We start from the raw sequence: 15,292 nt of genomic DNA, 5'->3' as shown, positions 1-15,292 counted from the left end.
CTCTTCACTACGAGGAGTCCCTCTTCCACCCGATGTCTAATAAAATGATATTTCTTGTCGATATGTCGGGATCTACCATGATCCCTCGGTTCCTTGGTCAAGGCAACCGCACCTTCGTTTTCACAGAAAATTTCCATAGGCTCCTTTACGGCTGGAACAACTCCAAGGTCTCCGATGAAGTTCTTCAACCATATCGCCTCCTTTGACACTTCGCTCGCCGCCATGTAATCTGATTCGCATGTTGAATCAGCTACGGTCTCCTGCTTGGAACTTTTCCAAGTCGCTGCTCCTCCATTTAGGGTAAAGACCCAGCCCGACTGAGATCGGTACTTATCTCGCTCTGTCTGAAAACTGGCGTCACTATACCCTCACACCCTTAATTCATCACTCCCATCGAGGACTAGAAACCATTCCTTGGTCCTCCTAACGTACTTAAGAATGTTCTTTATTGCGGTCCAATGCGCTCTACCAGGGTTCCCTTGATATCTGCTGACCATGCTCAAAGCGAAGGCCACATCAGGGCGAGTACAAGTCATAGCATACATGATCGAGCCAACTGCAGAAGCATAAGGTACTCGACTCATTTCTGCTATCTCGGCTTCGGTGCTCGGACTTTGAGTCTTACTCAACTTGGTATTGCTTTGGATCGGTAACTCCCCTTTCTTGGAATTCTCCATACTAAAACGCTTTAGTACCTTGTCCAAGTAAGTATTCTGACTAAGTCCTATTAGTCTCTTACTCTTGTTTCTCAACTATCCTTATTCCCAGAATATAGGCAGCCTCTCCGAGGTCCTTCATAGCTAAACACTTCCCAGGCCAGGACTTAACTTCCTGCAGGGTCGGGATGTCGTTTCCTATGAGTAGTATGTCATCGACATACAATACGAGGAAGCTAACTATACTCCCACTGGCTTTGACATATACACATGACTCATCCTCGCTTCGCAGGAAACCAAACTCTTTGACTTTCTCATCGAAACAAAGATTCCATCTGCGAGATGCTTGTTTCAATCCATAAGTGGATTTCTCAAGCTTACACACTCTATTAGGATGCTTCACATCGATAAAACCCTCTGGCTGACTCATGTAAACATCCTCATCCAACTTTCCATTAAGGAAAGCGGTTTTGACATCCATTTGCCATATCTCATAGTCATGAAATGCAACAATGGCTAGCATCACCCTAATAGACTTTATTTTTGCAACCGGTGAGAAGGTATCATCATAGTCAACTCCGGGAGTTTGAGTAAAGCCCTTCACAACCAATCGCGCCTTATAAGTGGGTACTTTCCCATCCATGTCAGTCTTCTTCTTGAAGATCCACTTGCACCTGACCGTCTTACGACCTGGCACATTGTCAACCAAATTCCAAACTTGGTTGTCATACATGGACTGAATCTCGCTGTCCATAGCCTCTTTCCACTTCGCAGAATCCGAGCCTGCCATGGCTTCCTTATAGCTGTTAGGTTCGTCCAAATTTACTAGTGTACTATCACTAATAAATGTATCCCCTTCAGTAGTAATATGGAAACCATAAAACTGGGGTGGAACGCTAACCCTTTCGGAACGTCTAAGAGGTAATGACTCGTCAATCGGTTCAACAGGAGTTTCCTCCTCAAGTTGAGCGCCAGTATCAGAGGTTCCTTCACCGTTCGATTCTTGAAGCTCTTCAAGATCGATTTGCCACCCACTGTCTCCTTGGCTTATGAGTTCTCGCTCTCGGAAAACCCCTATCCTCGCAACGAAGACGACATTGTCACTCGGTCTATAGAAGAGATAACCAAAGGACTTCTGCGGGTAGCCGATGAAAATACACCGCTCACTACGAGGTTCGAGCTTGTCGTGAGTCTCTCGTCTTATGAAAGCCTCGCAACCCCAAACCTTGATATGTGCCAACGAGGGAGCTTTCCTTGTCCACATCTCGTGAGGTGTTTTGGCAACCTTCTTTGTAGGGACTAAGTTAAGGATATGGGCGGCAGTCTCTAAGGCATACCCCCAGAATAAGATAGGTAGCGAAGCACGACTCATCATGGAACGAACCATGTCGAGCAAGGTTCGATTACCCCTCTCAGCTACACCATTCAACTGCGGTGTCCTAGGCGGCATCAATTACGAAACAATTCCGCATTCCTTGAGGTAGTCGTGGAATTCAAGACTAAGGTACTCTCCACCTCGATCGGATCGAAGCATCTTGATTTTCCTGCCCAACTGATTCTCCACTTCTTGCTTAAACTCTTTGAACTTTTCAAAGGTTGCTGACTTGTGCTTGATTAAGTAGATATACCTATATCTGCTATAATCATCGGTGAAAGTCACATAGAAGTGGCTCGCATCCCTTGTGGTGGATCTAAAGGGCCCACACACATCGGTGTGTATGAGATCCAATAAACCTTCACCCCTTTCACAAGTTCCAGTGAAGGGTGACTTGGTCATCTTTCCAAGTAAACAAGACTCACACACGTCATCGTCCCTAAGGTCGAATGATTCCAACACTCCATCCTTTTGGAGTTGGGTTATGCGTTTCTTGTTGACATGTCCAAGACGACAATGCCACAAGCATGCTTTATCCAAACTATTGGAAGAATCGATACACAACACATCATTTCCTGAATTGTCTACAGCCATCACAGTTTCATATATTCCATTACAAGGCAATGCTTCAAAATAGAAAACACCATTAAGAAAAGCATTAATAGAACCTTTTTCATTATCAAATGAAAATCTAAATCCTTGTTTATATAAACCATGAAAAGAAATGATGTTTCTTGCCATTTCTGGCGAATAGCAACAATTATTCAACTCTAGTCCTAACCCACTACTAAGCACTAAAGAGTAAACTCCAATCTTGGTGACAGGCGATGATCCTCTGTTCCCCATGATCAAGTTTATCTTCCCATGCTCCACATCCGTATTTCTTCTTAGGCCCTGCAAATCAGAACAAATATGAAAACCATATCCTGTATCAAGTACCCAAGAAATAGCATGCGATGAGTTATTAGATTGAATAGTGTAAATACCTGCGAAGGACGGCTTGGTCTTCCCATCCTTGATATCTTGCAAGTACTTCGGGCAGCTTCGTTTCCAATGCCCCTTTTCATGGCAGTAGTAGCACTCTGCATCCTTCGGGTTGGAGGTGGGTGCAGCGGGACCAGCCTTGGTTCCAGTAGAAGAGGTGCCATCATGGGACTTTCCCTTATGGTGGCTCTTGGAAGGAGCCTTCTTCTTACCCTTCCCCTGCCCAATAGCCAAGACGGGTGCAGCGGTAGGAGTTGATGCAACATATTTATCCTTGAGGTTGCTCTCAGTAGTCCTCAACAACCCTTGAAGTTTGCTCAAGGTGACATCCTCTTTGTTCATGTGGTAGGTCATGCGGAACTGGTTGTAGCAAGGCGTTAAGGAGTGAAGAATTATGTCGATTGCCAGCTCCTCATTGAAGTCCACATTTAACTTATGCAGCCGGTCAACATATATTTGCATCTTCTGGAGATGAGTAGTGACAAGCTCTCCGTCTCTCATCTTGGTCATGATCATCGAAGTGATAATCTCATACCTCTCCTGCCTCGAGCTTTGATGGTACCTATCCATCAAATCTTGATGCATCTCGTAGGGGTAGAAGTCCTCGTAGGACTTTTGGAGTTCTGCAGTCATGGTGGCGAGCATGATGCAATGGACTTTCGTAGCATCTCGCTCGTGGGCCTCCAAAGCAGAAATCTCCTCGGGAGTAGCAGTGTTGATGTTCACCTCTTTCAGCTCCGTGTCGAGTACATATTCATTGTCCTCGTAGCGGGTAACCATTCGGATGTTGCGGATCCAATCATTGAAATTGGTCCCATCGAAGATCACCCTCCCACATAGATTCATGAGTGAGAATGAGCCGGAAGAGTTTGAGCCTGAAGCGTTGTTTGAGTTCGACATCTGAAAGGAAAAGAGACAAAGTTTGATTAGATACGAATCCCCAATTAAACACCCAAATGAAAAATTAGGGCTAGGATCCAACAACATTATTTACAATTTAAAAGAGGGATGTCGTAATTTAAATTGCAAATAATTTGAAGGTAAGTGAATGACGATTCACTAATTTCCACCATGAAAAACAAAAGTGATTAAGTTTTAAATGTATTGAAACTCCTAGATCTTTTGAGATTCATTGAACTTTTCAATGGCATGTTTAAATCTCGACATGCCCTTCAAGTTTGTGACTGGGATACCGACTGGGATACCGAGGATCACAAACAAGGTGTGAATAACCATGCAAATGTACATGGTGCCCCCAATGTTAAGTCACCTAATCAATGTGCCGGTTAGCCACACACGCTCCACTGATCTATGACAAACATCGAGTCGCCTTTTTCCACCTTTTCTTAGAGCCAAATTAGTGTGCCGGTTAACCACACACGCTCCACTAACGTCTTAGCAAGGGTACAAAGTGTAATTTCATGGAATAACATCAAATTCACATTTTTCCTAAAGTAACTAAGATTGGGAATTTTATAAAAACATTTAGTTACTTTATTAATCACTATACTTTTAATGAGGAATTAGTTACCCTATCCTACCCGTTCGGCTAACGACCCTCCACCAATCAAGGAAGCGGTGGGTGAGAGTGGACACCCATTAAACTGCCATTTTATAGGCAACAACCTTATACCCCCCTTATAGATCGGCTTCGTGAATGAGACATACTAACGGTAAGACTAGCATTTATCTTATACATATATAATAATTATTCTTATAATATTATAATAGTATAGGGTGAATTTTAAACTTGTAAAATTCTAGGGTTTAGAATTTAAATATTTCAAAATTAAACTTTTAATCCAAATATTCAAATTCAAAACTTGAGGCCAAGTTTTGAAACATTTCAAAACTATCTAGATCAAAATTCAAATAATACAAATAAACAATTAATTTGGTGATTATCTAATTTTGACCTAATCCAATTTCATGCAAGATAATTGATCAAATAATTCAAATAATTAATATTTATCAAATAAGGTAATAATTATCTAATTAGATGACAAAATCTTTTATTTTGACAAAGATAATCATAAGGAATCAATAAAATTCGTATTTTATTAATTAGAAACTATTATGGTAATTATCCTAAGTCAAAATAAGCAAAAATCCCGAAAATCCGTCTGTCTGACAGCCCGACTCGCCGAGCCCCTTACAGGACTCGCCGAGTTCATCCTACTCGTCGAGTACCTCATAGGGCTTGACGAGTCTGTCAAGCAGATGGCATAAAATTCGATTTTAAGCAATGAATAAATACAACATGCATCAAATACAATAGAAACCAAGCAAGGCTCTTATACCACTGATGAGTTTTGAGCAAAAGAACATCCTATGTGCACATGCAAAACCCTAAAGCTTTGGATCTAGGTTTCTCTATTGAACATGCAAATATATCCAAAGCTTGAAAAACCCTAATCTAGCATACTATGAAAACGAGATCTATAATAAAACAAGTTTAGATGATACCTTTCAATAGTTGCAAGAATCTTCAATCTTCAAGAGCTTAGTATCACAAGTGTAATACCTCTAATGGCTTACAAACACCAAGTCAAGAAGATGATTTAGAAAAGAGAAGGACATAGGCACAATTTCGGCTCTTAGGAACTCTAGGGTTTCTTGGTTAGCCGAAATCTGTAGCCCTGGGGTCCCTTAAATAGTTGAGCTGCTAGGGTTTCAGTTAAAACCCTAATTGGATGACTTAGGCCCTAAACAACTTCAAGAACCTTCTGGAATAAGGCCCCTTAGACGAAATAAGAGTAGGCTTCCACTCTAAATTTCGTCCCCCCTTATATCCATAAGGATTCACAGCCCAAAATCAATTATCTTATAATTGACCGTTCCAGTCTCCCTTATTTAATTAATCTCTTTTAGCCACAAAATTAATTCTTAATTAATTATTAACTAATATTAATTAAACAATATGATTTCTCCTTTAATATATTATTCATATAATATATAATATATTAATAAACCATAATATCCTCTCTCTCTCTCCATAAATCATCCTGTCCAGTTGCTTTGGTGAAGGCAACCCAAAAGGACCATGCACAACCGGGTCAAGTACATACCAAATATAGTTACGGGCTTAGACACTAATCCAACATTAATAGGGTATAGTCTGGCCTGAAGCTACACCCATACCCTCACTATACCGAACCAAGTATAGACCGAACTAAATATGTACAAGACAAGATATATACTGAACCAGATATCTATCGGACCAGGTATACACCGAATCTTGTGCATACCGAACTATGCACAAGTACTGGACCACAGAAAATACCGACTAACATACGAGATAATGTCACAACAATATCATAGTACATTAGGAATCAAATAAAACAACCTGTATTATGATGCATGACTGATGGATCCTTTGACCAACGAGAAACAAATGTTAAACGACCAGTAAGTACATAAAAGTGTACCTTCGGGGCATATAACCATTAATACGATAAGATGGAAAACTTGCTCGATAAATGAAGAGGTCGCAACCTCCTTACATTGACTATAATAAGGTGACGAGAATCACTCTACAAGGGACGTAACTATATACACATCATATTAAGTCTCATTTCGACTCGCGATATAGATTCTTAAGATTGCTTCTGACTTTATCATCAGAGCGTTGGTCCGGGATCCCATCCCGACCGATTAGCTTACGAGTTGTTTGTTGTCTCCAGGTTGAATAAGCTGAGAAGGAATTGTAAACTCTCACAACCAATGGAAGGTGAACCCGAGGGCGCAACATTACCCATCGGGTGCACAATTTCTTTTAACTCGAGCGCATCATCATCATTTAAATCTAACCCGAAACGAGCATCAGAAAAAGTTGTGTATCCACCTGACGTTGTTTTTGCTCTTTTTCCTCCTCCTCTTAGTAGTTTGGCTTCGAATTCTTTCCATTTTAGACTATGCGATAACACTAATTTCCAAGAGTCAATAAACTTGAATGTTTTTCCAGTGTCCTCGCGATACAAATGATACGCCTCTTGAAGATTTTCTTCATCACTTTGACCGCTTCTCCTTTGAGTTTTTAGGTTGTTGTACACCCCGTTCATCTTCGAAACATTCTTCGCAGATTCTTGAAACTTTGAAGTTAGTTGGTGTTTAGTAGGGTAGTTATCACAACCCCCATTTCTCTATGAAATCTTTCAGTAATGCGTAGCAAGAAATGATCAATCAATTGTGCATTTCTTTGCTTTGCATCCTCCGACCGGATTTTGGGGTTGTTGGCATTCATTTTTGTTGTTTAAATGAATATAACAGAGAGGAAAAGATAGAAGACTTTGTGATTTTGATAGTAAGAATAGATGAGTGTTTATAAGGTTGTAAATTGGTAAAAATAAATATTATATATAATTAAAATTTTGACCGTTAGTTTTTGAAAAAAATAATAATGTCTTATTTCGTTTGAATTAATTTTTTTTTTCGGTCATTGGCCAATCACCGGAGGAGAGAAGGTGCAGAGAGTACCCCGCTCAGGAAAAAACCGCACACAGACAACATCAAGAATGTAGTGTTCTTGATGCGGTTCTTGCCTATTTGATATGTATTTTAAAATTTGGGGGCTTGTTTGTTGTTTTCCATTACAGTGGGGACTAAATTTAAAAAATTTCAAAGTCAAAATGAAAGCAAAAGGTATATACAAGACAATTCCTGGCTATCGGTCTGATTTCGGATTATTGCGAGAGGAAATGGGAACGAGAACAAACTTCTACAAGAACCCTTCTTTTACATATAACAAAGATTTCGACCTCAACTCAGTTCTTCAAAATCTAAAAGGTAACAAAAATCCCAACTTTATGTCTTCAATTGCACACAACACGCAATCTTTCTGCTGGTTTGAGGATTTTTATTATTTCAATCTCACAGCTTATAATGCTGCCACCGGAAATCCAACTCCGCCGGATGATGAACCGGCCTCCAGCAAGGGAAAAGGCCCCTTACAATCTAACCGCTGCAAGCGGCAGAGGATTTCACCTTCCATGGCTAAAAGACACGAAATTGAAGAACGTGATGGACCCATGTCTCACCATGATTATATTCAGAAAATTAGGTGAATTTGTTGTAATTTAGAAAATAATATTCAAAACGTTATGTGGTGAAGTTTAGGGCTATTATTTGTTTGTGTCGACACAGGAAAGAAGCTAATTCGATTGAAGCCTTTGAGGAATTAACTAATAAAGTATTGGTACACTCCACTCCATATCACATTTTTCATAATAAAATAATTCTCCTTTGATCTGCTCTGATCTGATTTTCAATTTGATTGCAGGAGGGTGAGGGTGAGGGTGAGGGTTCGGCCTCTGGTGGACGATTGGTGTTGGGGTATGACAGTAAGTTATTTTCATGACCAAAAATACAATTTCAATATGATTATCACATTAAGTATTATGGGTTCTTAAACAATTACAGAAAACACTTGTATTTGTCCATGTGTGTTTGTCTTGCTCCTTTGTGTTCTACAAAACACAAGGGAACACAAATATTGAAGTTGTAGTGATATTATGTTCAAACAACAGCTGCCATATTTTCTTCTTCTTCTGTGTGATAAATGGCTTACAAGTCTGTTATATAACTTAGTTAATGGATATATATATATATATATATATATATATATATATATATATATATATATATATATATATTATAGGTGATGCAAGTAGTGATTTCTCAGAAAGAGAAGAAACCAAGGATCCTCTTCCTGAAAGTGCTGGTTGGTTCTTGTCTCTTTGTTTTAGCAATCAATTAAGCTATTATGCTTATTGTTTTGAAATCTGAACTAAGATTGGTCTTTTTTTTAGGAAATATAAACAGTGGCAATGACGTAATAAAAGAAAGAAGGTCACAGCGGTTTCCTATTCCTGGAGAGCCTGTATGTGTGGTGTGTGGCAAATATGGGGAATATATATGTGATGAGGTGGCTTGGCTTCTAATTTCTTATTATATTAGTATATTATTACAATTAACTAAGAAGTAAGAAGGTCTTCTCTCTTTTGATCCTATTCCTACCAGACTGATGATGATATCTGCAGCATGGATTGCAAAGCTGAGGTTTTGGACAATCTAAAAAATTCTCAGGTTCATAGATAAAACATCAAATCCAATCCACTACACTACTTTTTCAAATTCAAAACCAATAATTGGGACATTTGCAGGGGCCTCCAACTCCAAGCAACCAAATATTATTAGTCAAGGGACCTAAATTTCAATTGCAAGTTTCTGAAACTGACACTTGGGATTTCAACCGTCATCGCTGGTCAACAAAGAGATCTATTCTATCTTCATATCAATGGTAATTGCTTCCATTCATACAAATACAAAACCTAATAGATATATATATATATATATATATATATATATATATATATATATATATATATACAAACATGTGTTGTTAAATCTTAACTAAAGTACTAAAATATATGTTTATTGTTATTATTTCTAGTTGGAAATGTAAAAAAGCCGGTCATCTTGCTGAAGATTGTTTAGTCATCATGGAATCAAATCCTCAATCTTTATCCTCTGCTCATCAGGTACTTTTTTCATTATAAATCTTGAATCTGATAAGGTAGGTGTCTTAGGCCAAGTGTGTATGCTAACGTTTGGAGCTGCTCATTAAATTAAACTGTTTGTTTTCTAAGCAGGCATCAAATGTTATACCTAAGGATCTTCTTGAACTATATAAAAGGTTGTGTGTGTGTTTTTCTTTTGTTGTTGCTTCAAGATATTTACGTAATGAAGTGGTAAAATAATATTTCATTTGATTCACCACCATTCTTGTTGTGAAGTTAAGCTTATTTTGACCATATATAAATATAATAGATGTGTGTTTCTTTATGTGCAGATGCCACGAAATTGGGAAGAAATACACAGGGGCCGGATGTAATGCCTGCAATAGTTTGTCTAGTTTGGGGGCGTGCCTTGATTGTAGAATAACATTATGTGATAGGTAACCAACTTTCCTTTTTAGACCATTTTTCCTAATGCATATATAGATAGACATTATTATGATTTAGTGTTTAAAAGTAATTCTTCCTTCACATGTTGAATTCCAGTGGAGGCCACGTGGTGGAGCATATCCAAACACACCCTTCCCATACCAACTACTACTCTTTCAAGCTCAACCGTCTTGTGAGTATTCTTAATAATAATAATAATAATATTTTGAGAATATTATTACATCATGCATCTTTTAGGCTAATAATATATATATATATATATATATATATATATATATATATATATATATATATGTATGTATGTATAAGGTTAAATGCTGTAAATCAAGTTGTAAGGTGACTGATATAAAGGATCTTCTTGCTTGTCACTTTTGCTTCGATAAAGCATTCGACAAGTTTTATGACATGTACAACGCAACCTGGTATGTACATTTTTATTTTTTGTTTTGCTTTAAAAATGTTGTATAATCTTTAATATGATAATGAATTTTTTCTAATCTTTGAATTATAGGAAAGCACCAGGAATTTCTATCATCGCTGGCTCCATTTGTTGTGAAGATCACTTTGCTTGGTATGGTTATGGTTTCATACAACATTTTGCACAATAATTAATGTTTTTTTTTTCTTTTTTAAAAGAAAATTTGCATTAATGTTACAACAGGCATCGGATGAATTGCTTGAATGCGGGTGTGGAAGATAGTGCCTATATTTTTAAAAAGCACAACATGCACATGGGGAGTCAGAAGCGATCTCAGTTGAGTGATTTCATATTCTAAAACCATGCATTCATGTTCAGGAATGAAATGGTGTGGATGTTGTAATATTTTAGAGAAAGAATTAGTTGAAAGAGAGAATTTTGATACTCTTATTATTTTGGATCCAAATCAAATATTGAACACCTAGCTAGTCCTTAATTTTGAATGTTGATTGATTCTCTTATATATGTATATGTTTGGAATCCAATCAGTTTGATTCCCATTCATTTTAGTGTATCTACTTTATGAGTATATACTAGGGAGAATACTATGTCAGTGTGAAAGACATCTAGAGATTATAAATAAGTTGGTGTAGTATGGTTCATATAATCATGTGATGTCAGGTTCGGATCATTGTAATTTATTTCTTTGATGTAATCATGTTGATAAATACTTGTAATGGATTATTAATACAAGTGTACACCAATGGGATTTGTTAATTTAAAAAGTGAAAATTTTGGGTGTGCCTTACATTAAAAAGCTGGGTGTTAAACCACTTAACTAAAAAACGTCTAAAAAGAACGACAACAAGATAAACATGGTCATATGACAATAACAGAATAACAAAACAAAAGGCTAACATGGTTACTACAATTTCAAAAATTTTACTAGACTTATAATTAAACAATGGCTAAACAATAATGAATATTTGAAGATCAAGAGAAGCCTAAAACAACAAACACGGTTAACATTAAGATTCTAAAAGTCTAGAATTATCATTAAATAATTTTTTAATTCTTTAAAATATACATGAATAATAGATAAAGTAGACATCTTTATAATGGAAACATATTAAGAGATTATTACAAAAAAAAATACTAAAATTAAAAGTAAAAAAAGAAACATATAATTTAATTATTCACTTTAGTTGGTTAACAAAAGTTCAAATTTTGAAATAAAAGACCGAACCAAATAAGATTTCAGAAAACCACTTTAACCGAAAACCAAATAAGATTAGCCATATAAACCAAAATTTATTTAGGGGTCGTTTGATAGTTGCTGACTGGGTTAGAAGCTGACTGGGTTAGAAATGCTGACTGAGTCCATATCTGACTGAGTTTATGCTGTTTGATTATTTATCTGAATGGTTGTGCTGAATGAAAAAATGACCATATTACCCTTATGTTGTCTCTTGTGCTGGATAAAAAAATTATAAAAACACAAATTATCATATAAAATCCAAATTAAACATACATCAAACATATCATATATCAGTTTGCTAACATATCAATAAGATAAAACATATATTTTTTTTCTTATCTGTTTTCATGTGTTTTAGTGTATCAAATACAGATAATACACATAAACATCTCATATATCAGTTTGGTAATACACATATACCTATGTAACAAATTCTGATCATTGTCTTGAGCATTTTGATCTTACACACATATACACATAAACATATCATATACACACAGTACACAATTCGTTCGATTTAACAACCATATAAGGGGCTGTGATTTTACACTTATTACCAGCAATATAAATTTCTTCAAAACATAAGGGGTTGTTGTCTTGAGCATTTTGATCTTACCAGGCATATATACACATAAGGGGACTACTTGTTGAAATCACAAAGACAGGAAGGGTGTTGTGATTTCAGATAAAAAAAAAGCAAAAAAAAAAATCACGCAGTTACCTGTGTGTGTGCGTCGCTGATGAAGAGTGGCTGCGTCGTCGCTGGAGAAGTCGCCGCAGCGTCGTCGCCGGAGAAGAGGGGCTGCGTCGTCGCCGGAGAAGATGGGGAAGGAGGCGATCAGCAGGTCTTGGCGATGGAGAAGGAGAAGACGAGAGCAACTTTTGTCTAGGGTAATGGCGATGGCGAAGGAGGCGAGTGAGGGCAAAGGGCAAAAAAGAAAACGCGTATCTAATTTCCAGTCAGGAGAGTTTTTTTGGCTCACCGGGTAAGAGTAATTGGCTGACCGAGTCAGCTTTAATTTGTATTTACCAAACATCCGACTGCTGACCGAGTCAGCAGTCAGCACTGACCGGACCCGGTCAGCTTAAATCAAACAGCCCCTAATGGGATGACTTATTCGATTTTGTTTTTTGTTTTAACACATCTACTCTTCCCCAGGAAGGTTGAGATGATTGTAGGGGAAAAAGAGAAAATGACGACCGTACCCTTGAAACTTTCTCAATAATCGTATGCGACTGCTCCTCTTCACAAATAATCTTCTTGGCTCTGCCTCCGATTTTTTCTTCCTGCGTCTGCGATTCTTCTCTGCATCACCAGGTAACTCGATTTCCTTTTTTGGCAACCATTTTCTCCTTCCTGCATCTTACCTTGTATGCGTCCTCGACCCTTGCGGGAATCTTGGCTGCAAGTGGTGAACCTGATCTAGAATTGTAAATATTTGATTTTTGGCTGTGAACCTGATGAATAATCGTCTATGATTTCCTTTTGACCTGATGAAGAATTTTTTTAACGAGTCTTGATGAAGAATTGATTAATGAGAATTGTGAATATTGTATGACCTAATTTGGAATTTAACCTAAGATTCGCTTCTTTGTTTGGAAAGCATGGGAGGACACGGAGGTCTGAATATTCTCCCTCAGAAACGTTGGAATGTGTACAATTTTGACAACCGAGAAAAAGTTCGCCAAGACGAAGAAGCCGCGGCCAAAGAAGAGCAACTCAAGCGCGAACAATCTCGCAAGCGCGACACCGACTTCCGCGTCGAACAGCTACGCCAAGCCCGCGGATTGGCTTCGGTTTCGGCTTCGGCTTCCTCACACCAATCCACCGCAGCCGATCCAGCACCCACACCGACACCCGAAGCGGAGCCAAAGTCAAAGCATATTAACTTGTTTGAAGGAATCAGGATATTTGATCCAGTTGATGTTGATAAGAGGAAGATTGAATTAGGGGATGAGAAAAGGAAAGGGGGATTCAAGAGGATGAAGAAGGAGCCGGAGCCTCCAAAGGTGGTTTTGCCAGAGGATGAGAAGTATAGGTTAGGGTATGGAGTGGCTGGAAAAGGCGTAAAGCTACCATGGTACTTGGAAAAACGCCCAAATGGTGATGATGATGATGTAGATAACAATGATTCCGAGGAGACAGTAGTAACTAATAGCAGTAAAAAGAAGAGCGTTGAGGAATTACGGGAAGAGAGGTTGAAGAGAGAAGCAAGAGAAAAGGAAAGGGAACGAGCTTTGATGCAGAAACACAAGCACAAGAATGGTAGAGGAGGATATTATTCAACAAGGTAAGGGACAATTACTGCTGTGTCTGTGTGTTCTTTTTAATATGTATTATTTCAGCTTATCAACATGAATGGTATGCGATAGATAGATAGATAATATCATATGAGGTAATAACAGACTTTTTTGAATTAATTTCATTAGTAAGTTCCAACCTCAAAATTGTAAATTAACTTGATTAAAAGCTAGATACAAATTTGACAGGATCTTTATGAAAACTAGTGAATAAAAAAAAGTATTGTAGATTGACTGGGTGGTTCTTATGTTAAAGTTAAAAACATTTTGTTTGAGGGAAAAGGAATCCAATTCCACCACGTTCCGGTGTTTGGTTCAACTTTGTAGGATGGAATTGGAATCCTAAATGGGAGAAAATACTTTCCTTCAAAATTCAAATGGGAAGAAGCTGATGGAATTAAAAGGAAAATGAAAGATTATCATTACGCCCTTTTATTTATTTTTGACAAAACCTATCTCACGTTCATTTAATCGCTGAACGATTGAGTGTCGCTTTTCTTGAATCGATTTCTGTGCTGCTGATTGAGAATTGATTTCTGTGTTCTCCAAAAGATCCAAAGCTGAATGTCCATGAACAATAATATCAAAAAATAAAGTTTACCAAAAACAAAGAATCAAATTTTTTTTGTAAGATGGATCTTCATGTGCTGTTGAAAGCTAAAGCAATATCAATATCAGAAACAAATTTGACCTGCAATTTACCATTGGCAACATAAAGTTGAAGTTTCCTGAAGCTCTTGGTTCATGAATCATGATATTAACACTTTTACATAGTAATTAATAATATATATATATATATATATATATATATATATATATATATATATCATCTCATTGATTAACATTTGACTTTCAGTTTTAATTACAATTACAATTACAATTCCAATTCCAATTCGTGTTGTTCATAATCTTTTCCGTGACTAATTATTCCTGCTCTCATTGTGATTTTTGTATTCAGAAAGCTTCCATTAGGTCAAGATATTAACCAAGTTTAGTGCATAAGAGGTCACTCGATGTAAACTAAAAATTCTAACTTAATTATAAAAACCTATCAACTTATAAAGAGATAATCAGCAGTAGTTGTAGCCAATGGAGCATACCATAGGCTGGCTGATAGTTATGGAAAGATGCATGTTATGTTCTGCACATGAAGATAGGGGATGAATACATAAATTTAACTTAAATGGCAAGAAAGACTGTCATCACATCAATCTTAAATTTGAATATGAATTCTAGTACCTCTGTCACATGTGCCTCTTGGTCGTCAAGCATGTAAGTTATTAAGAAAAAGGCAAACTATAAAAATAAAGGATAATAACAGATACAAGTTAAAAC

The 15,292-nt window shown here is 37.3% G+C and overlaps 2 protein-coding genes across 3 annotated transcripts; both read left to right on the top strand.

The window, feature by feature from the left end:
• Window positions 1–7,628: 7,628 nt before the first annotated feature.
• On the top strand, window positions 7,629–10,967 carry LOC145165129 (uncharacterized). Of its 2 annotated transcripts, none has more exons than XM_079083801.1 (15): window positions 7,629–7,800; window positions 7,891–8,074; window positions 8,158–8,203; window positions 8,294–8,354; window positions 8,672–8,734; window positions 8,823–8,938; window positions 9,034–9,099; window positions 9,177–9,313; window positions 9,467–9,554; window positions 9,666–9,709; window positions 9,866–9,970; window positions 10,077–10,152; window positions 10,290–10,402; window positions 10,492–10,551; window positions 10,642–10,967. In XM_079083801.1, exons 1-15 carry the CDS (start codon window positions 7,644–7,646, stop codon window positions 10,754–10,756), a joined length of 1,431 nt encoding a protein of 476 aa, XP_078939927.1. In that variant the 5' UTR covers window positions 7,629–7,643; the 3' UTR covers window positions 10,757–10,967. The 2 variants fall into 2 exon arrangements, with proteins under 2 accessions (XP_078939927.1, XP_078939926.1); XM_079083800.1 differs by having other exon boundaries at window positions 8,158–8,209.
• A 1,845-nt stretch (window positions 10,968–12,812) lies between these two features.
• LOC145165128 (leukocyte receptor cluster-like protein) lies at window positions 12,813–14,077 on the top strand. Its single transcript, XM_079083799.1, has 2 exons — window positions 12,813–12,974; window positions 13,261–14,077. Exon 2 carries the CDS (start codon window positions 13,262–13,264, stop codon window positions 13,949–13,951), a length of 690 nt encoding a protein of 229 aa, XP_078939925.1. The 5' UTR covers window positions 12,813–12,974; window position 13,261; the 3' UTR covers window positions 13,952–14,077.
• The last annotated feature ends 1,215 nt before the right edge of the window (window positions 14,078–15,292 follow it).

Source organism: Lactuca virosa, chromosome 3 (genome assembly GCF_052849685.1).
Source record: "Lactuca virosa cultivar CGN04683 chromosome 3, Lactuca_virosa_CGN04683_v6, whole genome shotgun sequence".
In the NCBI taxonomy this organism is placed as follows: Eukaryota; Viridiplantae; Streptophyta; class Magnoliopsida; order Asterales; family Asteraceae; genus Lactuca; species Lactuca virosa.
Note: the sequence above shows the minus strand (reverse complement) of the source record. Positions and strands in the feature narration are given on the sequence as shown.

Bases quoted from the DNA above. Each gene is read 5' to 3' on its own strand.
- LOC145165129 (XM_079083800.1), top strand. From the start codon at position 7,644: ATGAAAGCAAAAGGTATATACAAGACAATTCCTGGCTATCGGTCTGAT. The intron at 8,210-8,293 runs GTACACTCCACT...ATTTGATTGCAG, and splicing joins AATTAACTAATAAAGTATTG to GAGGGTGAGGGTGAGGGTGA. The intron at 9,971-10,076 runs GTAACCAACTTT...GTTGAATTCCAG, and splicing joins AGAATAACATTATGTGATAG to TGGAGGCCACGTGGTGGAGC.
- LOC145165128 (XM_079083799.1), top strand. From the start codon at position 13,262: ATGGGAGGACACGGAGGTCTGAATATTCTCCCTCAGAAACGTTGGAAT.